The sequence below is a fragment of the Scyliorhinus torazame genome, chromosome 22, assembly GCF_047496885.1.
Source record: "Scyliorhinus torazame isolate Kashiwa2021f chromosome 22, sScyTor2.1, whole genome shotgun sequence".
NCBI classification, from domain to species: domain Eukaryota; kingdom Metazoa; phylum Chordata; class Chondrichthyes; order Carcharhiniformes; family Scyliorhinidae; genus Scyliorhinus; species Scyliorhinus torazame.
This window is the reverse complement of record NC_092728.1, coordinates 70,107,773-70,132,790: the sequence shown is the minus strand read 5'-3', so window position 1 is coordinate 70,132,790 and position 25,018 is coordinate 70,107,773. Positions and strand designations below refer to the sequence as shown.

Below are 25,018 nucleotides of genomic sequence, written 5' to 3'. Positions count from 1 at the left end.
GGAGACGACTGAAGTTTATGTAGTAAACGTTCGGGTCAGAAAGCTGCGCCCTGCCAAGAAAGATGGTAAAATCATTCTGCAGTTTGCACGAAGCTTAGCTGGAGCAGTTTGAGACACCAAAGGCAGGAAGGAAGGTTGGAATTAAAATGAGGAAATTTGAGGTGTGAGCTGGTAGGAAGACAACTGGAGGAGATGGGCATTAGATCATTTCATTATTGGTTGTTTGGTCCTCCTTGCACCTTGAGCTGTAAATTCAAAATACTCGATTGGAAGATACATGTCTAATCATCATGAAGGAGGAGTGTGTGGAATCCAGTACAGCAGCATGATACAAGTGACAAAAGTTGGACATGACATTGAGCCTGGTACAGAACAGGAGTTGTACATATAATTTAATAAGTAAATGAGATACAATGAAGACAGTCGTGTTCTGGAAATTAGGGAGTAGCTAGAGAAGGTGTATCTGGTATTGGAATCATTATTTGATGGCAGAAAAGATCTTCAGAGCAGATTTGGTGCCTGGAAACTGAGAAGGTTGAAAGAAGTAATTGTGGAGTTGATTTGGATTTTGTTATAAAAGGTGAAGGAATAGCACTCTGTTTATTTCATGAACAGCTTCACACTGATTTTAATTGATTTTGAGAGGCACCTTGGGTATAAGGGAACCATTTCCAGCATGGTGTTTCCTAGAGGGAATCTATGTTTTGTATGAACAGGGCCTTGAATTTTTGCAAGGATCTCCAACTTGCACAAAATGGTGCGAGAGCCCCAATTCCAGAAGCCCCGCCCATGAACCTGACACTCAACATTTTGGTTGGGGGCCCCCCACTTTGGACATGTGCAGTTCATGGAGGCACTGTACTTCTAAAACTACAGCTACCTTTAGTCAGGTGCAATTTTCATCAGCAAGGAATGTCAAATATAACTTGTGAGCTTTACACTTTTCAGGAGAAGGTGGGAAGTTTACAAATGGAGAGGTAGGAACCGCCTTGGGGAAAGATCCTGGGATCCCTTTCAGATACTGTCTAAAACGTTGCAATGAAAAGGTGGCATGGTGGTGCAGTGGTTAACACTGCTGCCTCATGGCACCAAGGACCCAAGTCTGATCCCGGCCCCGGGTCACTGTCGGTGTCGGGTTTGCACATTCTCCCCGTGCCTGCGTGGGTTTCCTCCAGACGCTCCGGTGTCTTCCCGCAAGTCCTGAAAGACATGCTTGTCAGGAGAATTGGATGCTCTGAATTCTCCCCCAGTGTACCTGAACAGGCGCCGGAATGTGGCGACTAGTGGCGTTTCACAGTAACTTAATTGCAGTGTTAATGTAAGCCTACTTGTGACACTAGTAAAGATTATTATTACATGTAGGCCAGGCCGGCTAAGGACGGCAGATTATTATTACATGTAGGCCAGGCCGGGTACGTACGGCAGATTTCCCTCCCGCAAGGATAATAGAAAGTAATATTTTTGATAGCAACTGATAAATCTCAAACATGGGGGGGAAAAAAAATCACTATTTATTCCAAGAAGACGTTACCTGTGGAGAAGATTTGAAGTGTTCATCATTAAAACTAAGTGAGTTAAAGGGGAGCACACAATGTCCTGTTGATCCAGTCTCCTATCTCTACTGGTCTCAGTGCAGGCAGCAATCGAATGGCCTCTAGTTTGCTTCTGTGTGGGCAATGAAAGTTGGCTGTTTTCCAGCTGCTGGCTGGCTGGCTATTCTTCAGCTGCTGGCTGGCTGGCTATTCTTGATGAAAACAGTCACTGTGTGGACGATTGGCTGAGGACAGGATCTGGCTCCTTTGCTTTACATGGGCTTCTCACCACCTCCTGCCCTTCATTCTATCTTCAAACTCAGAAGAATAGTAATTGAACAATGTATTGTTGTCTGTTGGCATCTATGGAGCCTTGCATCATTGAGCACTTTCAGGATAAAAGGCTTGGTCAATGTAAAAAAAACAGTACTCCACAGGACCAGTTTGGGCATTTTCAATTCGCTACTCCTGAGAACTTTGGAAACTTTTACACAGCTGGTGCACAACTCGGTTAGATCTCCTTGAACATGACAATTGCTAATAGTTAAGATGAGCGCCGTAAAGCTTCCTCATCACTAGTTACAGCGGATGTGCTCGCAGAATACCATGAGAAAATGTATTACCAGTCTAGTGGTGACAACTTTGTGAGACGTTCTGCTTGCACCAGAAGTTAAGATAAGTGTTTAGCACTGCTGCCTCATGGCGCCGAGGACCCGGGTTCGATCCCGGCCCCGAGTCACTGTCCGTGTGGAGACGGCACATTCTCCTCGTGTCTGCATTGGTCTCAGTCCCGCAACCCAGAGGTGTGCAGGGTGGATGGATTGGCCATGTTAAATTGCTCCTTAAAAATAAACAAAGTGAAGATAGAAGGCCATAAGATTCAAACCAGTGTGTCATTTTATTTTAGCCATTTACCATCAGCAGATGTACCAGTAGAGCCAAAGGCTAGACAGGAAGTAAGGAAATTCACTCAAGCTATCTTAAAAGTTGAAGGAAGTCTGGAAGGGCAAGAGGATATTAACAGCGCTCCAAGCATGTTTCATAGAGATGCTAATGTTTCTCTGTTGTGTAGCATGAGCAGAGACTCGTTGCTTTTGAAATTGACTAAGAGGCTTGAAGGCAAGCTGATCAGACATTGTGTGAATCATGCTGTGAAAACCCAAGTTGCTCCATCTTTTAATATTTGGACGTTCATCAAAAATTTGACTGAGCTGGTGATGCAATTTTGTTTGTGCTAATGGAGGAAAAACAAGAAAAATGGCGGGAGAGATGCGGCACTTGCTTTGTATCTTTTGGATTATTTGGAATTTAAAGTTAGATTGATCCTGTAAAGAGAGGCACAAAATGAAGTTGTCTTTCTTGTGTTAACAGACATGACTAGTTCAGAGTTAATCATTGGCATTTTTCACAGACACTCCATATGACAATGGGTGACATCAAGTGATAAATTGAGGCTAGCCAACTTTGACAAAGAGTCATCTGGACTCAACTCAATGTTAGCTCTTTCCTCTCCCTACAGATGCTGTCAGACCTGCTGAGACTTTCCAGCATTTTCTCTTTGGTTCTAGCCAACTGAAAGGCTAGCACCAGAATCTGAAATGATTAACATGGTAAAGTCTGTATATTGACCCAATGAGCGAAGGACCTGGTGAGGGTAACCCATTCTGTTATAACTAAATCTTTGGCAACGGATTATTAAAATTTTATTTCCATTAATTTCATTTGTTTTGACTGAACTGCAAGATGATGTGAGTAGTATACATGCTATTAACATGATTGTCAATGACCCTGTATTATGATGTTGAATAAGATGTTCGCTGCACATTCCTCTCCTTTCCAATAGGCAGCAAAAAGCAGCTCCGCAAGCAACATAGCTCAGGTTAATGCTGTAAAAGTAAACCTTTTTATTACAAATTTTTAAAAATAAATTTAGAGTGCCCAATTCTTTTTTTCCAATTAAGGGGCAATTTAGCGTGGCCAATCCACCTACCCTGCACATCTTTGGGTTGTGGGGGTGAAACCCACGCAGACACGGGAGAATGTGCAAACTCCAAACGGACAGTGACCCAGAACTGGGATCGAACCTGGGACCTCAGCGTCGTGTGGCAGCACACTGCACCACCATGCTGCCTTTTTAAAAAAATTACAATTAACATTACATAGAAATAACAGAAACCAATCTAATTTGCAAGACATGTTTTTTTTTCAGCAAAAAGAGAATGGGGCAGCACGGTGGTACAGTGGTTAGCACTGCTGCCTGACAGCACCAGGGACCCGTGTTCGATTCAGACCCTGGGTGACTGTATGTGTGGAGTCTGCATTTCCTCCCTGTGTCTGCATCGGTTTCCTCCTAGTGCTCCGGTTTCCTCCCACATTCTAAAGATGTGTAGGTTAGGTAGATTGGCCATGCCAAAATTGCCCCTTAATGTCCAATGGGGTCATGGGGTCATGGGGGTAGGTGGGGTGCTCCTTCCGTGGGTCAGTATAGACATGATGGGCTGAATGGCCACTTTCTACACTGTAGGGATTCTATGATTCTCTGCAAAGAATCCGCTGGCTTGACCAATAAGTTCTCTGCTTGGAGGTGGTGATGTTGGCTTCTACACAGAAACCTGATATACTGATTGCAACCAAGAACTGAGGTAGTTAAAAGTTTGCTGTATATTTTTTCAAGCAAGCGTTACGATCCAAGTTGATATAATCGCACAGGCCAATCCCAGAATGGAACCCTGGCTCAAAAGACTGTAACTTTAACTTTGACTTGTGTTAATAAACCATGGAGGCACAGAGTCACAGGACTGCTAGTTAGTTTTAACAGCAGAGAAAAACATTTATTGACCGTGCAAAAATTGGATTATAATACAATTCTCATTTACTCCCCGTTTACCTGAACAATTGCACACAGGTTATAGGATTAACATGGATTACAAAGTACACCCTAAATTGCAATCGTCTCATTAACACAATCCCTTTTTAAGCACACAAAATGACTGTGGTCACATGCACACTCTCTGCTCTGAATCCAAGTTAGTGTCTGTGGATTTCTCCTCTGAATCCCCCAGATGATTGTCACATGAGTTCCCAAACTCCACTCCCAAAAACACGCATTGAAATCTTCTCTCACAATAATGCTTTTCCTTAGCGATTTGCATTCCAAAGTTCAGTCCAGGTTTTACAAATTAATCTTTTAAACAGAGCTTCCACTCCACTTTTAAGCGCATCCAGTCCAGGATTTACACCAACCTCTTTAGGATTTATTTGTCTTCACTGCTGTACAAATTGTAATTGCTTTATCTCTCTATTCCCAGTCTGTAGTAAAATAGGACCACTTCTGATTTACCTCTGAAGACTGTTTTCCCACTTTAAATCTGGTTCCTTCAATTATCCCTTTAACTCAACCTTTTGTTTACTCTTCCTTGAATTTTTCTGAATAGTACACTGGTCTCTCTTCACTTAACTCCTGTAGTCTTAAATCCTCTTTCTGTCCCAATTCCCTGGTTATCTAGATTATATCTTGTTCCTTAGGAAGCTTCCATCTTTGCAGCCCTTGTCCTGTTCAGCTTCTCCTGGCAGAGGTGAGAGCTGTTCATTCCCCAATATCCTGCCTCAACTGCACTGGCTTCCAGTTAAAACTAAGAACAAAAGAAAGCCCTTCCTGAGGAAAGTGGCCTCCTGTTGCTAAGCAACAACTTGCTTCTCTTTACCCTTCATGCTGTTGCCCCCTCTAAGCACAATCAAATCATAGTTGGAATTGAAACCAATTCCACACATACAAATATCTTTGTCCAGCATAACAAACATCTTTGTCCAGCATAACTCTCCAACTATAGGTTTTATCCTTCCAGGCACTGTAACATTAAATTAAACCCACTTAAAACGATACCTTTTGTTCACCAATACAAATATTGTATTAAAACTACCTTTGTTATCCTAACAGAAGTTATATCAAATGAAACATCCACCACACAAGTTCCAAGAATTAACACAACAGCTTGAGTAACTTTGTTGCAAGAAATTTGCCCTAATAGAAATAATTTAAAGTTAAATTTCGCTGGTAGCGTTTACCCCAGTTAGATTAATATTCGGAAATGCTTAGTGGGCACAAGCTAATTGCCTTTTTACGGAAAGTTTTTCAAAATGCCTCAAATCCAGGCAGTCTCAGATTTAATGCGCAGTCCTAAGTGAACATCACTGGCACAGGATTGTTTTCGCCACATGCTGTCAGTGGAAGGAAGAAAGAATGCCTTCCATTCATATAACACCTTTCGCAGCCTTTGGCAGCCCTTTACAGCCAATAGAGTACTTTTGACGTATAGCAGCCAAAATTGTATACAGCAAGGGGAAGCGGTGGTTAGTGGTGATGCCATTGGACAAGTAATCCAAAGCGTAGTGCACTCGGGGCATGGGTTAAAATCCCACCATGGCAGCTGATGGATTTTAAATTCAGTAAACCAGTGCAATTCGGGATGTGCATCAAACGCTGGTCTTCCCAATGATGCCAACATCACATGAAATAATTTTTAAAAAAGTCTCTCAAATAGCAAGGTGATAGCCGCAATGTTAATCTACGTCTTGCTTGAAGGATAAATGACCCAGAGTACTGAGCAGAACTCTGTTGCCCTTAACAGTCATACCACGGGGGGCTTTTCATGCCCATCAAGGAGCCAATGTGGCCTTAGTTTAATGATTCATCTGAAAAATGGTGCCTCTGACCTATCATAGAATCCCTACCCTGCAAGAGGAGACCCTTTGAAAGACCCAATTCCCCGTCCTATTCCTGCAACTCCACCCTAAGGGACAATTCAGCATGGCCAATCCACCCTAACCAGCAAATTTTTGGACTGTGGGAGGTAACTGGAGCACCCGGAGGAAACCCACGCAGACACTGGGAGAATGTGTAAACTCCACACAGTCACCCGAGGTCAGAATCAAACCTGGGTCTCTGATGCTGTGCAGCAGCAGTGCTAACCACTGTGCCGAATAAGCAACATATGACCGCTTCCTCAGCCTCCATGTTCAGTACTTAACAAGAATGTCAGCCTAGATTATGTGCCCAATTCTCTGGAGGGAAGCTTTAATTGCAGAACCTTCTGGCCTCATCGAGAGTTCTACCACAAAGCTGAAACTCTCACTTTGCGGACTTAATTCAGCTCCAGACTCGGAAGTGAGTTGAGGGATCTATATTAAAATGCTATTGGAACAACCCTCCAACTTAGCAAGTGAGTAAGAGCACGTGTTAAATACCTATTCTTTCCTCGTTGTTTTCTCTGCTTACTCAAACTCTGTTATCTGCAGGAATCAGACCAGTGAGTCATTAGATGTTTCTCGATTGGCTATACTTGGCAGCCATACAGCAGGAGTTCAAACACTCGATTGTTCAAGACCTGTTTAACCACATTAGCTAATCTCTCTTGGCATTTCTTGTGGTGGCTTGCTTAATAAGGTGTTTTGTTACAAATGGATATTTATTGATATAAGTATGATGCAAATGCACATTAAAAACAAGGCTTTCTAATAGGCTACAGTTAAAAGTTACTGAAATTCATGTTTGGTACTCGTGATCTTAAGCATGAGTTTCAATAAAGATTTATCAATTACCTTCAGGCGAAATTCTTCCGAGCTTGACAGCACTGTCTTTTCTTTAATTGGGTTTGGTCTCACAATTCTAAATGATCACTTTCTTTTATGTGTACCAGCTGTGTGACCCTTTGTGAAAATCTTCTCTCTAAAATTTGCTGCAGTCCAAAAGTGTTTTTGATGTTTGATGTTGTAGCGCACAAAGACTCCGAGAGACAAATAGAGTGAAGTCGATGAGGCTTTATTAAGCGTGACTGTTTCCCCCGCAGTTCAGTAGTAGACTACCTGCGGGGGAGGGCTCGAGGTACTTATACTCCGCCTTCAGGGCGGAGCTAGAGGTCAACGTCCAACCAGGACCCGGGATCTGTCAGCCAATGACATCATGGCTTCACAGTCCCACATGACCCCTAATGCATACTACCACATTCACCCCTTGTTAAAAATGAACCCGGCGGGGTGATGCTTCGCATGATGGTAAGGGTTTACAAGGCTGGTCCTGGGAGGAAAACTTTCACATGTTATAACAGTATGTACAAGGTTTTTTTTGTTTCAAACTATTTACAGTAATCGTCAGGAAAAGACAAAATGTTCTCGTTAAAAGTCCATATTGTACTGTTAGATCGACGCCACGAGTCGGTCGGGCGGTCTGGTTGTCCGTGTCGATCGCCTCGGCCCCGGTGGTGGTGGTGCTTGTTCCAGTGTTGTCTTCTCCGGGAGCCTTACGGTTTCAGCTTGGGCTTTATTCCTGGTCGGGCCTGGGAGGAGGACTGATCCTCCTGGGAAGGGGGCGGTCGCGGGGTGCGGCGGTGGCAGGAAGGGGGGGGGGTTGGGTGATTGGTGGCGGGGTGATGTGTGTGTTGCCGGCGGGCGCCAGATCTCGCAGAGAGACCATGTCTTGTCGGCCGTCGGGGTACTCCACGTAGGCGTACTGCGGGTTCGCGTGAAGGAGGTGAACCCTTTCGACCAACGGGTCCGACTTGTGCGCCCGCACGTGCTTTCGGAGCAAGATGGGTCCTGGGGCCGCCAGCCAGGTCGGCAGTGACGTTCCAGAGGAGGACTTCCTGGGGAAGACGAGGAGGCGCTCATGAGGCGTTTGATTAGTGCTAGTACACAGTAGTGACCGGATGGAGTGGAGGGCGTCTGGAAGGACCTCCTGCCACCGGGAAACTGGGAGGTCCCTGGACCGTAGGGCTAGTAGGACGGTCTTCCAGACCGTGCCGTTCTCCCTCTCTACTTGCCTGTTCCCCCGGGGGTTGTAGCTGGTCGTCCTGCTCGATGCTATCCCGTTGCTGAGCAGGAACTGGCGCAGCTCGTCACTCATGAAAGAGGACCCCCTGTCGCTGTGGACGTATGTGGGGCAACCGAACAGTGTGAATATGGTGTTCAGGGCTTTAATGACTGTGGCCGCGGTCATGTCAGAACAGGGGATGGCGAATGGGAAGCGGGAGTACTCGTCCACCACATTAAGGAAGTATATGTTGCGGTCGGTGGAGGGGAGGGGTCCTTTGAAATCCAGACTAAGGCGTTCAAAGGGGCGGGAAGCTTTAATCAGGTGCGCACCATCCGGCCTGAAAAAATGCGGTTTGCACTCTGCGCAGATGTGGCAGTTCCTTGTGACTGTACGGACCTCCTCTAAGGAGTATGGGAGGTTGTGGGACTTGATAAAGTGGAAAAACCGTGTGTCCCCCGGGTGGCAGAGGTCCTCGTGGAGGGTTTGGAGGCGGTTAATTTGTGCGTTGGCACATGTGCCGCGGGATAGGGCATCGGACGGCTCGTTCAGCTTTCCGGGACGATACAAGATCTCGTAGTTGAAGGTGGAGAGCTCGATCCTCCACCTTAAGATCTTGTCGTTTTTGATTTTGCCCCGCTGTGCATTATCGAACATGAAGGCTACCGACCGTTGGTCGGTGAGGAGAGTGAATCTCCTGCCAGCCAGGTAATGCCTCCAATGTCGCACAGCTTCCACTATGGCTTGGGCTTCCTTTTCCACTGAGGAGTGGCGGATTTCTGAAGCGTGGAGGGTTTGGGAGAAAAAGGCCACGGGTCTGCCCGCTTGGTTAAGGGTGGTCGCTAGAGCTACGTTGGAGGCGTCGCTCTCGACCTGGAAGGGGAGGGACTCGTCGATGGCGCGCATCGTGGCCTTTGCGATATCCGCTTTGATGCGGCTGAAGGCCTGGCAAGCCTCTGTCGACAGAGGGAAGGTCGTGGTCTGTATTAGAGGGCGGGCCTTGTCTGCGTACTGGGGGACCCACTGGGCGTAGTATGAAAAGAACCCCAGGCAGCGTTTCAGGGCTTTTGAGCAGTGCGGGAGGGGAAATTCATGAGGGCGCGCATACGTTCGGGATCGGGGCCTATTATCCCATTGCGCACTACGTAGCCCAGGATGGCTAGCCGGTTGGTGCTAAAAACGCACTTGTCCTCGTTGTACGTGAGGTTCAAGGCTTTAGCGGTCTGGAGGAATTTTTGGAGGTTGGCGTCGTGGTCCTGCTGGTCGTGGCCGCAGATGGTTACATTGTCGAGATACGGGAACGTGGCCCGCAACCCGTGTTGATCAACCATTCGGTCCATCTCTCGTTGGAAGACCGAGACCCCGTTTGTGACGCCAAATGGGACCCTTAGGAAATGGTATAATCGCCCGTCTGCCTCGAAGGCTGTGTAGTTGCGGTCACTTGGGCGGATGGGGAGCTGATGGTAGGCGGACTTGAGGTCCACGGTGGAGAAGACTTTATATTGGGCAATCCGATTGACCATGTCGGATATGCGGGGGAGAGGGTACGCGTCTAGTTGTGTGTACCTGTTGATGGTCTGGCTATCGTCTATGACCATCCTTGCTTCTCCCCTGTCTTCACTACTATCACCTGCGCTCTCCAGGGACTATTGCTGGCCTGGATTATGCCTTCCTTTAGTAGCCGCTGGACTTCGGACCGAATGAAGGTCCGGTCCTGGGCGCTGTACCGTCTGCTCCTAGTGGCGACGGGTTTGCAATCCGGGGTGAGGTTTGCAAACAAGGATGGGGGCTCAACCTTGAGGGTTGCGAGGCCGCAGATAGTGAGTGGGGGTATTGGGCCGCCGAATTTGAAGGTAAGGCTCTGTAGATTGCACTGGAAGTCTAATCCCAGTAATGTGGGGGCGCAGAGTTGGGGAAGGACGTGGAGCCTGTAGTTTTTGAACTCCCTCCCCTGCACCGTTAGGGTAACTATGCAGAAACCTTTGATCTGTACGGAGTGGGATCCTGCAGCTAGGGAAATCTTTTGTGCGCTGGGATGGGTGGTCAAAGAACAGCGTCTTACCGTGTCGGGGTGGATAAAGCTCTCCGTGCTCCCGGAGTCGACTAGGCATGGTGCCTGGTGCCCGTTTATCAGCACCGTTGTCGTCGTCGTCTGGAGTGTCCGGGGCCGAGCTTGGTCCAGCGTTATTGAAGCGAGACGTGGTTGTAGTAGTTGAGCGTCTTCTGCGAACCCCGTGGAGCCGTCGACACTGGGGTCCGTTGTTGCCGTCCAAGATGGCGTCGGGGATGAACAAAATGGCTGCCCCCATGCATCGCACCTGGCTGGGGGGGTCACAAGATCGTGGCGGGGGTGGACAAAATGGCCGCCCCATGCGTCGTACAGGTCTGGGGTGGTCCAAGATGGCGGCGCCCTTCCTCCCCTCGTGGTGCCCGGGACCCAAAATGGCGGCGTCTGCGGGTCGCACATGGGGCGCTGGGGGGGTTGGGGAGCGTTAGGAACGCGCGGGGCTCCCTCATCTCTGGGGACAGCGGTGGTCGGGATCCAAATTGTTAGCGCCGGCGGGTCATACGTGGGGCGCGGGGGGGGTTTGGGGGGGCGTTAGAGACGCGCAGAACTCCCTCTTCTCCCGGGACCGCGGTGGTCGGGACCCAGAGTGGCTGTGCCTGCGGGTCGTACATAGGGCGCTGGGGGGGTTGGGGAGCGTAAGCGGCGTGCAGGGCTCCCTGTTCTCCCGGGACAGCGGCGACCTCGCGGGACCGGCACACAACCGCGAAATGGCCCTTTTTCCCGCAGCTCTTGCAGATCGCTGCGCGGGCCGGGCAGCGCTGCCGGGGGTGTTTTGCCTGGCCGCAGAAATAGCAGCGGGCGCCCCCGGTGCGACTTGGCGTTTGGACCGCGCAAGCCTGTGGGGTGTCCGGGGGGGGGGTGGTGGGTTTGTCGCGACGGGTACGTACGGAGCCCAATGGGCTGCCGCGCGGCCGGGGCCATAGGCGCGGGTATTTTGCGCGGCCATGTCTAGGGAGGCTGCTAGGGCCCGTGCCTCAGAGTCCTAGCGACTCTTTTTCTAGAAGTCTTTGGCGGATTTGGGAGGAGTTCATATCTGCCACAAAAGCATCGCGCATTAACATGTCCGTGTGTTCAATTGCGTTCATCGACGTGCAGCTGCAGGCTCGTCCCAAAATTAGTAGCGCGGCGTAGAATTCATCTATCGATTCTCCGGGACTTTGCCGTCTCGTTGCGAGTTGATAGCGAGCGTAGATCTGGTTTACTGGGCGGACATAGAGACTTTTCAGTGCTGCGAACGCCGTCTGGAAATCCTCTGCGTCTTCGATGAAAGAGAAAATCTCCGTGCTTAACCTCGAGTGCAGGACCTGTAGTTTTTGGTCTTCTATGACCCGGCCGGTGGCCATTCTGAGGTAGGCCTCGAAACAAGTCTGCCAATGCTTGAAAGCTGCTGCCGCGTTCACTGCGTGGGGGCTGATCCTCAGGCATTCCGGGATGATCCTGAGCTCCATAGTCCTTTTTAGGCACGCTTAATAAATTGTAGCGCACAAAGACTCCGAAAGATGAATAGAGTGAAGTCGATGAGGCTTTATTAAGCGTGACTGTTTCCCCCGCAGTTCAGTAGTAGACTACCTGCAGGGGAGGGCTCCAGGTACTTATACTCCGCCTTCAGGGCGGAGCTAGAGGTCAACGTCCAACCAGGACCCGGGATCTGTCAGCCAATGACATCATGGCTTCACAGTCCCACATGACCCCTAATGCATACTACCACATATGTCAACATGTGCTTGATAAATACAGAAAACCTTTGTTACAATTGGATCCACTTTACTTGTCACGGCGCACTCCTTTATCACTCCCTCGCTGTTAAACCACATTTGTTAGCATGCTTCAGAACGCCTTTTAATTGATTAATTTTTTTGGCAGGAGAATTAATTTGTACGAGTGTTCCTCCTTGGGGTGGAGGATGTTGTTGAGAAATAAAACATTTGGCTACATATGCCAGCTGGCTACATTTGCCAGCCAATGCCGCCTCTACTAATTCTATTTGAAGTGAGATTTCAGTCTTCTATTCTAATGCACTTTAACCCAACCCTCGGAAGATCAGCATCTACTGCACCCATCATAGCTTGTATGTTTCCCTCATCAGCTGTTCTAAGATGGTTCGTTGTGGCAAATTAATTGTGCTGTAAAACATCAACGGTCCTTAAATGCGTTAGTGCGAGGGCAGCATTGTGGCGCAGTGGTTGGCATTGCTGCCTCATGGTGCCCAGGTCCCAGGTTCGATCCTGGCTCTGGGTCACTGTCTGTGTGGAGTTTGCACATTCTCCCCCTGTTTGCGTGGGTTTCACCCCCACAACCCAAAGATGTGCAGGGTAGGTGGATTAACCACACTAAATTGCCCCTTAATTGGAAAATATGAATTGGGTACTTTAAATTTTTTTTTTTTAATGTGTTAGTGCCAGTAATTATAGCCATATAATTTTTAAAAATTTTATGAGGAAGCCCATTTGCTTCAGTTTAGTCAAGACTGAGGAGTATTCAATTGAAAATAATCACAGATTTTGTACAACCGCTGCTCGCTATTTGTGAGGATCATTGGAACAGGGAATACTTTACCAACGGGTGAATGAGGCACAACAGCATTTCTTCTTTTAAAGAATAATTTGCAAAATAGTTGAAGCTGAGTAACACATGGAGATAATGTGAAAACCAGTGGGATTAATTTTGAGTGCACTCGTGAAAGACCAGCAACAATTATCACACAGGAACTCACCTTTTGCTTGTTGGGTTAGAGGCCACTGTCTGGGGCATTGTGCCTGCTGGAGCATAAAGTTCTGTGTTTCCCCCATTTTCACCTCTATCAACTGTACAGTCGATCTTCATATTATGCATCATTATTCTGCACGTTGTCTTCCATTAGTTGTAACAATGGATACTGTTAATTTTGGATAGTTCAATATGTTTCATTGATTTTTTTTTTCTACTCCAGGATTGCCTGAAGATTGCAAAGTAGAGACACCAGCCTTCACAGATGCTGTCCGATTGTATCGTCAGTCAAAAGATCAATACGGCACATGGGACATGTTGTGTGGCAATCAAGCACAAGTAAGCTGGTTGTGGGCTACCTCACTGAAAGGCCCTTTCAATGCCCTTGTTTCACATGCATTGTCACCCCAATATGTTAAACAGTGGTCCTCCTTTTATGCTAGCCAACTTATTTGAGCTTCAGCAGTGGTGCTTCCTTTATAAGTTTTTTTTAATTTTTATTATTATTATTATAAGTTGGCACTGTGAACGGAAGGTGCCAGCAGCCCAATCATTAAGTTAGCCATGCCAACATGGAACTGATGATCCACTCTATCTTCCAAACTCCATCCCCATCGGGGAATTCATTTGAAGTTATGAAACATTTCACTTGGCGCAATGTTGAATGTTGATGCGATCATTGATCAAGAACGACTGATGCAAATCAAAAAGGCAATCTCAACTTCCGGAACGTACAAATTTTAACCTGGAATCTGCTTTGATTGTGATTCAAAACGAATGCTGTGGACCCCTCCATCCTCTCTCTCATCCATGTGAAGTACAGACCTGTTACTGATACCAGATCTATGATCAACAACCGTTTCATCAATGGCATCTCATACCATCATAATGACCATGGGTGGGATTCTCCTGCGGAAATTCCCAGCCGAGGTCAATGGACCTTTACGTAGTACACATCCCGCAGCGGGCGGGGCGGAAGAATCCACGCTAAAAGTTCAAATTCCAAACACCCAACGTGCTTGTTTGTTGGTCGGTCTGATAAAGGCAGCTGAGATGGACAGATTGTGTCACCAGAGTTGGTAGAGATAGTGAAGTAAGTCGTTTATGGTGTTGTGGGAAAAATCAACCACTTCGGGAGTCAGACTTGCTGTGTTCAAATCAGTGCAGTTTTATTGTTACACGAAGCTTCGGGAGAAAGCGTACGTACCCCGCGGTACGGTAGCCAGCCTTTCTCGTGGTTTGAATGGCAGTCATTCATTTTGTACTTTGGGTTCACAATGAGCCCAGATACAAAACAATTATCAGCTTGTTATCTTTAAACATTTTATAGATTGTACATCGCTATTTGTAAGCGTTTTGCCATTTACACATGGTTATAGTTAAAGAGGTTTTACAGGTTACAGCTGGCAGCAGGAAAGCAGTATCGATTGTCCCTTTGTTTTAGGAAATGGCCCAAGACATTCGTATTAGCATATCATTGTGTACACCTTGGCTGAAGTCAGCTTTATTCAAGTGGTGTCCCGCATTTATGTCTTTCTTAATCTTCCTGTCTGGCTCCCTTTGTCCTGGATCTGTTCCTATCTGTCCCACTGGCACCCTGCTGGGCTCCAGGCATCAGTTATGTCTGCTTTATTCTCTGTGTCTCCATCTTGTGTCAGGCAGCCACCTTCTGTGCCAAGTGCCCTTCTGAACCATTTCCCACTTCAATGGTGACCTGAATAATGGCAGGTGATCTCCGTGGGTTCACCTGACATGCCACAAAGATCTATTAAAACACAACCTCTCCTCCATTGTTATCAATTTATGAGTGCAAGACCTTAGTAACTGAATGAAATGGTGAGCCTGTCTTTAGTGGAGGATAAATGTTCCTGATTGCATTTAAGAGGCAGAAGAACAGCAGGCACAATGCCCCAGACAGTGGCCTCTAACCCAACAAGCAAAAGGTGAGTTCCTGTGTGATAATTGTCGAAGGCATCTACTTACGGTGACTTTTGGAGTCATGCGGGGTAATATTTTTTGACGACTGAGGATGAATGTATTTCTGGTCATTTTGAAATACAAGATTAAGGATATATGTCACACCTCCAAATGTTACATCTAATGTGCACAGTTATTTCCCCTGACCTGTCACATGTTGAATTTACACAAGGGGTTTAGACTCCGTTCATGGTGAACAGACTCGTACTGTGGAACATTATGTTGGTTACTGCCATTATACGTGAGCCAGCACAATGTCACTGTGGCACTGAATCATCTCCTTAGCAAGTTACAGTGGAAACATCCAGCTAGTTGAGAGGGCTTTTTTAGTTGCTCTTTAAGATACTTTTTGTCCACTTTGATTGCCCACAAGCAAAAAATTATCATGTAATTCTAGCTTGACAATAATGGTATCTGTGCATTGACAGAGTGGACAAACTGGTCATATAAGCTGATTTGAAATTGGTGTTGCACATGTTTAGTTAGTTAATGAGGTCCCCTCAATAATGACGCTTAGAGTGTAAACGGTAAAGAAGGCTTTAATAGACTAAGAACTATGCTAGAGCCGAGACGTGTGCTAACTGCTGCACAGCCCACAAGGCAGCCCCTTATATATGGCTCACAGATGGGTGGAGCCAGAGGCGGAGTCCCAGGGTTCCAAGCCCTGTCTTAAAGGGGACATCACCTTACATGATGACAAGGAAGTAACCGTTCATCACATTCACCCCCTGTTTGAAAAAGAGTCCGGCGGGGGTGAAGTGCCATCATAGAGCCATCCGCCTCGCGGTGGCCGGAAGGGTTGTGGTGTAGGGGGCGCCGGGTCCTGCAGGGGAACGGTGCGGGAAGGGGCGTCTGTAGTGTGGGATCCAGCGGGTGCCAGATCCCGGAGGGAAACCGTATCTTGCCTGCCGTCGGGGTACTCAACGTAGGCGTAACTGGGGTTGGCCTGGAGCAGTCGGACCTTTTCAACCAGGCGGTCCGTTTTATGACTCCTCGTGTGCCTCCGGAGAAGAACAGGTCCCGGAGCCATCGGCCAAGGTGGAAGCGAGACCCTGGAGGTAGACTTCCTGAGGAAGACCAACAATCGGTTGTGAGGGGTCTCATTCGTGGCCGTGCAGAGGAGTGACCTAATGGAGTGTAGGGCATCAGGTAGGACCTCCTGCCAGCAGGTAGTTGGGAGACTTCTCGACCGCAGGGCCAGAAGGACAGCCTTCCACACTGTCGTGTTCTCCCTCTCCGCTTGCCCGTTTCGGGTTATAACTGGTCGTTCTGCTCGAGGCGATGCCTTTGCTGAGCAGATACTGGCGCAGTTCATCGCTCATGAATGATGTACCCCGGTCGCTGTGGATATAAGTGGGGAAACCGAACAGAGTGAAGATGCTGTGCAGCGCCTTAATCACGGTGGCTGAGGTCATGTCGGGGCAGGGAATGGCGAATGGGAAACTGGAGAATTCATCGATAACGGTGAGGAAATAGGCATAACGATTGGTGGATGGGAGGGGCCCCTTGAAGTCCACGCTCAGTCGCTCAAAGGGACCCGAGGCCTTCACGAGCCAAACCTTGTCTGGCCGATAGAAGTGCGGTTTGCACTCCGCACAGACTTGGCAGGCCCTGCCCATGGCCTTGACCTCCTTAGTTGAGTAAGGTAGGTTGCGGGACTTGATAAAATGGACGAGCCGGGTAAACCCCAGGTGGCAGAGGTCATTGTGGATGGCTTGCAGGCGGTCGTCCTGCGCATTCGCACATGTGCCACGGGTCAGGGCATCTGTGGGCTCGTTGAGCTCCCCTGGACGATACTTGATATCGTACATGTAGGTGGGGAGTTCGATCCTCCACCTCAAAATTTTATCATTTTTTATTTTGCCCCGTTGCGTGTTATCAAACATATAGGCGACTGACCGTTGGTCGGTGACGAGGGTAAACCTCCTACCGGTGAGGTAGTGTCTCCAGCGCCGCACAGCCTCCACAATGGCTTGTGCCTCCTTTTCGAGAGTGTCGAACCTCTGAGGCGGTGAGGGTTTGGGAGAAGAACCCTTCTGGTCTGCCTGCCTGATTGAGAGTAACAGCCAGGGCGATGTCTGATGCATCGCTCTCTACCTGGAAAGGAATGGTTTCGTCCATCATGTGCATAGCTGCCTTGATGATGTCGGCCTTGATACGATTGAATGCCAATTGAGCCTCAGCCGAGAGGGGAAAAATGGTGGTTTTTATGAGTGGGCGGGCTTTGTCCGCATACTTGGGGACCCACTGGGCGTAATAAGAGAAAAGCCCCAAGCACCATTTGAGGGCCTTGAGGCTGCGGGGGGGGTGGGAGCTCCTTAAGGGGGCGCATGCAGTCGGGGTCGGGACCTAGGACCCGGTCTTCCACGACATAGCCGAGGATGGCTAGCCGGGTGATGTGGAAAATGCATTTTTCCTCGTTATAGGTCAGGTTAAGGGCTCGGGCGGTCTGGAGGAACTTTTTGAGGTTAGCGTCATGGTTCTGCTGGTCATGGCCGCAGATGGTGACATTGTCCAAGTACGGGTATGTAGCCCGCAAACTGTACTGATCCACCATTTGGTCCATCACCCTTTGGAAGACGGAGACCCCATTTGTGACACCAAAGGGGACCCTGAGGAAGTGGAAGAGCCGGCCGGCTGCTTCGAAGGCAGCATAGGGGTGGTATTTTGGTCGGATGGGGAGCTGGTGGTAGGCGCATTTGAGGTTGACCGTGGAAAAGACTCTGTATTGGGCGATACGATTTACCATTTCCGCGATAGAATCATAGAATCATAGAAGCTTACAGCATGGAAACAGGCCTTTCGGCCCAACCAGTCCATGCCGCCCAGTTTTTACCATTAAGCTAGTCCCAGTTGCCCGCACTTGGCCCATCACCCTCTATACCCATCTTACCCATGTAACTATCTAAATGCTTTTTAAAAGACACAATTGTACCCGCCTTTACTACTACCTCTGGCAGCACATTCCAGACACTCTCTACCCTCTGAGTGAAGAAATTGCCCCTCTGGGCCCTTCTGAATCTCTCCCCTCTCACCTTAAACCTATGCCCTCTAGTTTTAGACTCCCCTACCTTTGGGAAAAGATGTTGACTATCTACCTTATCTATGCCCCTCATTATTTTATAGACCTCTATAAGATCACCCTTAAGCCTCCTACGCTCCAGGGAAAAAAGTCCCAGTCTATCCAGCCTCTCCTTATAACTCAAACCATCAAGTCCCGGTAACATCCTAGTAAATCTTTTCTGCACTCTTTCTAGTTTAATAATATCCTTTCTATAATAGGGTGACCAGAACTGCACACAGTATTCCAAGTGTGGCCGTACCAATGTCTTGTACAACTTCAACAAGACGTCCCAACTCCTGTATTCAATGTTCTGACCAATGAAACCAAGCATGCCGAATGCCTTCTTCACCACCCTGTCCACCTGCGTCTCCACACGATGCGAGGAAGGGGGTACGCATCAAGCTGCGTGAATCGGTTTATGGTCTGGCTATAATCCACGACCATCCGTTTCTTCTCCCCGGACCGGACTACCACCACTTGCGCTCTCCAAGGGCTGTTGCTAGCCTCGATGACCCCCTCTCCCAGTAAACGCTGGACCTCTGACTTGATAAAAGTCATATCTTGGGCACTGTAGCGCCGGCTCCTGGTGACGACTGGCTTACAGTCGGGATTGAGGTTCCCGAATAGCGAGAGGGGTGCGACTTACGGTGTGCTGCCTTGCGACACTGAAAGGGGGGGGCAAGGGTCCGCCGAACTTCAGTGTCAGGCTTCGGTGGCTGCACTGGAAATCCAGTCCGAGCAGCAGGGGGGCACAGGTGAGGGAGGATATAAAATTTGAAACGGGTGTATTTGGCGCCCTGGATCGAGAGATCCACGATACAGTACCCCTTGATTTGTACCGAGTGGGACCCAGATGCGAGGGCTATGGTTTGGGATGTGGGATGGGTGCGTAGGGAGCAGCGCCTTACCGTTTCAGGCTGGATAAAGCTCTCCCTGCTCCCGGAGTCGAAGAGGCATGTAGTGTCGCGCCCATTGACCTGGACCTGCTTCATGGAGTTCTGCCGTTGTTTTGGCCGAGTTTGGTCGAGGGTGATCGCACCCACCCGCAGGTAGTCCGAGTCCTCAGCCGAGTCGGACTCGTAAAATGGCCGCCGCCGTCGGTCGCACGTGTCGGGTCGACAAGATGGCCGCTCCCATGATTCGCACGAGGCTGATGACGCGTCAGAAGGGGGCGTGTCGGGTCGGTGCGCAGCCGCATTGCGAGACCTGCGGGCCTGAGAGCCTGATTTTAGGGCCGGCTGTTCTTTGTTTTTCTGGCCCCTGGGTCTGGCCAGGCAGACCCTCGCAAAATGCCCCTTCTTCCCGCAGTCGCTGCAGATCGCAGAGCGGGCTGGGCAGCGTGGGCATGGATGCTGGCCCTGTCCGCAGAAGTAGCACGGTGTGCCCCCATGATGAGCGGGTCGCCGCATGGCGCAGGCCTGTAATACGGCTGAGTCTGAGGAAGTCCGGGGGGGGGCTCGCAGAGTCCGCGTGGTACGTACCCAAGTTATGTCAGGCCACCTCCAGCGAGGAGGCTCATGAACTATGTACCCCGGTCGCTGGGGATATAAGCGGGGAAACCGAACAGGGTGAAGATGCTGTGCAGTGCCTTAATCACAGTGGTTGAGGTCATGTCGGGGCAGGGAATGGCGAAAGAGAAATGGGAGAACTCATCGATCACGGTGAGGAAATAGGCATAACGATTGGTGGACGGGAGGTGCCCCTTGATGTCCACGCTCAGTCGCTCAAAGGGACCAGAGGCCTTCACGAGCCGAACCTTGTCTGGCCGGTAGAAGTGTGGTTTGCACTCCACACAGACTTGGCAGGCCCTGACCATGGCCTTTACCTCCTTGGTTGAGTAAGGTAGGTTGCGGGACTGGACTTGCGGGACCAGAGGCGGAGTCCCCAGGGTTCCAAGCCTGGTCTTAAAGGGAACATCACCTTACATGATGACAAGGCAGGAACCGTTCATCACAGTTAATATATGGTTTTTCATATGGGAGCAGTCCTGGGGCAGACTCTTCACCTTTAAGTGAGGAAATTGGAGAGAAAATCTGATTCATTTGAAGACTCGTTTTCAAAAATAATTATTCTTTTGTGTGTGGGAATATTCTCAATGCGTTTTTTTTGTCCTCCTGTGTGCATTGGCAGTCACTGCACCTACATTGGCAGCAGCATTTCAAAACAAATCAAGATTAGAACCAACTCGTATTCTGAATATATCTGATCAATTTTACTTTAACCATGAGACTGCTAATGAGCTCCCAGAGATGTTGGAAGTCTTCAACGATACTATGTATCACAGGAACAACATAGCTAACAGTTCTGTTTCTGGAAGCACTTCCTCCAATTTGAGTGCCAAGAGGAGCTTAATCGATTTTCCATTTTTTCTGCTTTAACAATGTACCTGACCCTAGCCTCACTTTAACATGCCGTAATTCATGTGTGTCTAATTTCCATAACCAAGTTCAACTAGCCAATGACCCGTCCAAGTGAGATCACCAGTTTCTTTCAGTTTTGTGGGGTCTCTAACTGACTGGGAACTTATTTCCCTGTTAACTTTACACCCTGCGATGGGAGACTGCCCTCTGGTCAAATTTAAACCCAGGTCCTAGAGATGGAAGAAGGGCAATTATTCATTCCCAAAAGGGTTGTTCTTTTATTCAACAGGGAAAACCATTTTCAAAAACAGATTTTAATATCTTCCCATCTTTTCATTTCCTCATTTTGATTTAAAGTTTTTTTTAAAAAGCCTTTTGGCTGAAAGCACATTCCAAAGGTCCCTTTGCGGGGGAGAGTAAAACTAAAATCAAAAGCTGAAAATCCAAGATTTATCAAGCTTGAGGTAATCGGGTGAGATGGATTTCTTAGTGGGGGGAGCTCCCAGTGAACAAATATTGTTATCGCTGACTCACAAGCACCAGCTTTATGGTGTGCTTGATGTTTAATTGGAGCTTTAGTCAATACTAAAGAGAGAACTTCATTATTTATTAATTTTTCCAATTAAGCGGCAAATTAGAGTGTCCAATCCACCTACTCAGCACATCTTTAGATTGTGTGGGTGAGACCCATGCAGACACTGGGACAATGTGCAAACTCCACACGGACTATGACCCAGGATCGGGATTAAACCCGGGTCTTCGGTGCGGTGCTAACTATTGCTCTTATTAGCCTTGGTTTTATTAGCTCTAATTCTGTCACCTTTGCTCACGAGTCGCCAGGTATCTTTCTGATACCGCCACGTGGTTCAAGTTCAAGTTATGATTAATAAGTCAGCACACCGCTTAGTAAGATTGAAATCAACGGTCATTTATTATATACAACAAGTAATGCTTACACAATAATCCTACTATCTATATAGAAACCTACCACTACTGGCCAATACTTAACTTTAGGAAGAGCCCACCAGGTCAGGGAAACGAATGGCTTATCGAATCGGATCTGGCCCACGGGATTCAAAAAGGCTGATACAGGTCGATGGCTAGGAGTCTTTATCGGGTAGCGATCGCTGGAGTCAAACTTACAGTTTCTGGTTGATGTTCTTGCGAAGGTCTCGAGCAGGAGAAGAAGGGAGAGAGAGAGAGATCTGAACTTGGCCCCTCACTTTATAGGGCCCAGGGGCTTCCCGCCTCTCGGGGCGGCCCTTGACCCTGAGTCCCAAGTGATTGGACTTGTTCCCAATCACTGGGTTCGATATGTCCAATAACGGGGCGATTCCTCGATCTGGGGGTGGTCGTTCACCTGTCTTTGTTTCGGCCACTGCAGGCGCTGACAGGTCTGCCCCGGCATTCAATTGCTAATATGTTGCAATTGTTCCCGGGAATAGCCGATTAAACTGCAGATGTCTGGGTTGATGTGCTGCTAATGGTCTTGCGTATCGATCTGGGCCGACTTCCCCAGAGCCGAATACGCTATTCTGTCTGCAGCTGTCCGTTTGTGTCCTGTTGGCTGCTTTTCCCATCAGCCTTTTCGGTTAGCCATTTTAAATCGGGTTTTGGCCAAATTAATAGGGAATCAGCCATTTTAGGTGGCTACTTGTGATCCTAGCGTGAAGGATCACATAAATTTTGTCCTTTCCGTTCCCTGGCCGGGGGGGGCGGGGGGACACCTCCTACATGGCCACTACTCTGACCCTAGCTATGCACAAAAACTTACCTAAACAATTCTTGCGGGCGCTATGTCAGGCAGGGGCATGTATCTAAAAAAATAAAAACTTGGAACCTCTAATTTTACCTAAAACACTCATCAAGCATTGCATAATCCTATCTCTCTAAACATACAACAACAATCAAAATATTCCATATATTCTGTCCTGGCTTGGCAGTCAAGCTCAGGGTCATATATTTCTTTTTATTGACAGGAAAAACGCAAGTGCCTGTTTTATTATTCTGGTTTCATAGGTCGCGGGGGTCTGGGGTCTGGTCATAACCGAATATAGGGGATCGGATCCGATATACCGGGGTTCGAGCGCGGTACGCTCTCCTTTTCCACTTGCAGAGGCGCATGGTCTGTACTGCACAGCAGAGTATGGCCAATGCTAACAGTGCCTCAATAACGTACGACAGGGAGTACCAAGTTATGAACTTGGCACACCAGGATAATACAGCGTGGCTGGTGACTGGGCCCTCGGTACTGTGGGGCAGTGAAACATTAACGGTAGGGGGGTTTGGAGTAATGGGGTCCGCGTTCCCGCGCAACCAAATGTCCAAAAAGGTGTTGAGCACGATGAAAGAAGTCCTCACTGTTGTCCTCTTTCTTTTCTTTCTCTGTGTTCTCTGTTTTTCTCCGGTCTTGGAGCTTCTGGAGTTCTGTAAAACAAGCATAGTATCTGTAACTACCTTGGTTTAATATCCGGTGTGTTAGTGTGTCTGTCCTCCTTGGGGCCAATTAAACCCGTATAATTGGTCACTATATGTGACTTCTCCCCCATTTTTTTTTTCAAAACAAATGTTAGGACACGGCACACTTCCCAATGGTGGACCAGTGCTAAGTTTATCATCCAAATGTTCTAGGATGTAAATAGCATTTGGCGGCAACCCAAAGGTTGCCTAAATAAATAAAACTGTTTTCGAAAGGAAAAGGTTGAATGAGGTGCGTATGGGCCGCGACGGGTAAGATTTGCATTGAGTCCCCGGGTAGGTCGGCTACCAATACCGTATGTCCCCTACCCGAGCGTTTTTGACCAACGGGGGGGTCCCCAGGCAGGGCGGGTCTCACGCCGTTTCTCCACTACCTGAGCAACTGACAGGAACGGGCAAAAATGTAGTCATCATTGTGGGGTTGCTGCTCTGATTCTCCCGTCAAATCAGAAGAGCAGTTACGATCGGGCGTCTGATACCCGAACAAGTATCAGCTGAAAAGCTAGTTCCTCTGAACAAGCGTCTGGTGTCGGTGGGTGTCTGAGGCAAGTCCTCAGAGGTTTCAGCCGAATGGGCGTGTGGCCGCGGTGGGTGTCAGTGGGAAAAAGCTAAAAAGGTCAGGTGAATGGGTGTGTGGCGGTGAGAACATTCTCCTGTTGGACGAACAACATTAAACAAACATACAAACAACGGAAAACATCCTGCAGGTTCCATCAGGAAGGACAACACTTTTCACCAAGTGTCTCCTTTAAATCATCATGTGGACACCTCAGTTCTTTGTTGCGAACAGGATCGCAAAGGGGTTGGCGGATTGGGGGTCTGAGTCGGGGTTGTCCCCTTCTCCCGGGTGCCAAATTCTGGAGTGAATTAGGGCGGAAAGGGTTGCGTGGTGTGAGTTGGGGTCGCTCTCGTCGTTGCGGACGAGTCTGCAGGAGTTGCCGCGGTGCCAATGAGTTGGGTCGAGTTGGGTGGGAACAAGGTCGGGGTCGTCCATGTGGTTCGGTGGTCGGTGGTGTGGTTTGTTTAAGAAAGTGATGAGGAAGGGGTCACTGGAATCAAAGTCGGAGTCACTGGGTGTGGGACCAGAATAGTAGGGAGGCGTGCAGTGGCTGTCGTCAGAGTCACAGTCGCTGTCTCTGCTGGTGCAGTCTGTGGGCGTTCCGGGGCGGAGTGTAAAGTTTGTGGGTGGAGTCGGGGGCGAGTCCGTGTCTGGGCTGGACGTGGAACGGGTTGGTGTGGTTACGTTGGCTGTGGGCGGGGTTTGGTCTGCTGCGTCAAGCATGACGTGGTGGGCGTGGTTTGACTGTGCTCCATAAACCTTTAGCTGGTTTATGTGAAACCACGCAGTCTTGCCATGTTGGTATTTGATTTTGTGTACCGATGGGCTTACTTTATCCGTAATGGAGTACGGACCCGAGTATTTCAGAGACAGAAATGTGCTGGGGTTATACACAGACAACATCACTTGTTGTCCTATATTATACTCCGTTGCATGTACTGCCTTATCAAAACAGGCCTTGCTCTGTTTTCTTTTAGTGCCCAGTTTAACAGCGGCTGCTACCTGAGCCGTTTTTGTATTTGCGAGTAATTGTTCAACGGCTTTCTCATGGGTGAGGGCCGTAACTTCAGGGCTGGTCAGGTCTAAACCTCTCTGTCCCTTTCATGGGGCGTCCGGTCATGAGGGCGTGTGGGGTGTAACCTGTGGAGGTGGAAATAGTGTTACGTAAAAACATCAGCGCGAAGGGGAGGACCGAATCCTTTGTGGTGTTATTCTGCTGGACCATTTTCCTAAGGGTGGTTTTTAGGGTCCGATTCATGCGCTCCACTATACCACTCGACTGAGGGTGGTACGCAATGTGAAATTTTTGGGTTATGCCAAATATCGTGAGGACGTTCTGCATGACCCGTCCTGTAAAGTGAGAACCTTGGTCCGATTCAATACTGCGGGGGAGTCCCCATCTTGTAAAAATGTGGTGGGTTAGGATTTTGGCGGTGGTTTTCGCTGGAAATGCTTCCACCCACTTTGTA

At 48.5% G+C, this 25,018-nt stretch overlaps 1 protein-coding gene across 1 annotated transcript in view; it reads left to right on the top strand.

The window, feature by feature from the left end:
* Positions 1–25,018, top strand: part of niban2a (niban apoptosis regulator 2a) — a 300,778-nt gene that overhangs the window by 216,082 nt on the left and 59,678 nt on the right. Inside the window, exon 6 of the mRNA XM_072488298.1 lies at positions 13,335–13,450. Coding sequence (XP_072344399.1) covers positions 13,335–13,450 — 116 coding nt within the window. The remainder of the gene's footprint in view (positions 1–13,334; positions 13,451–25,018) is intronic.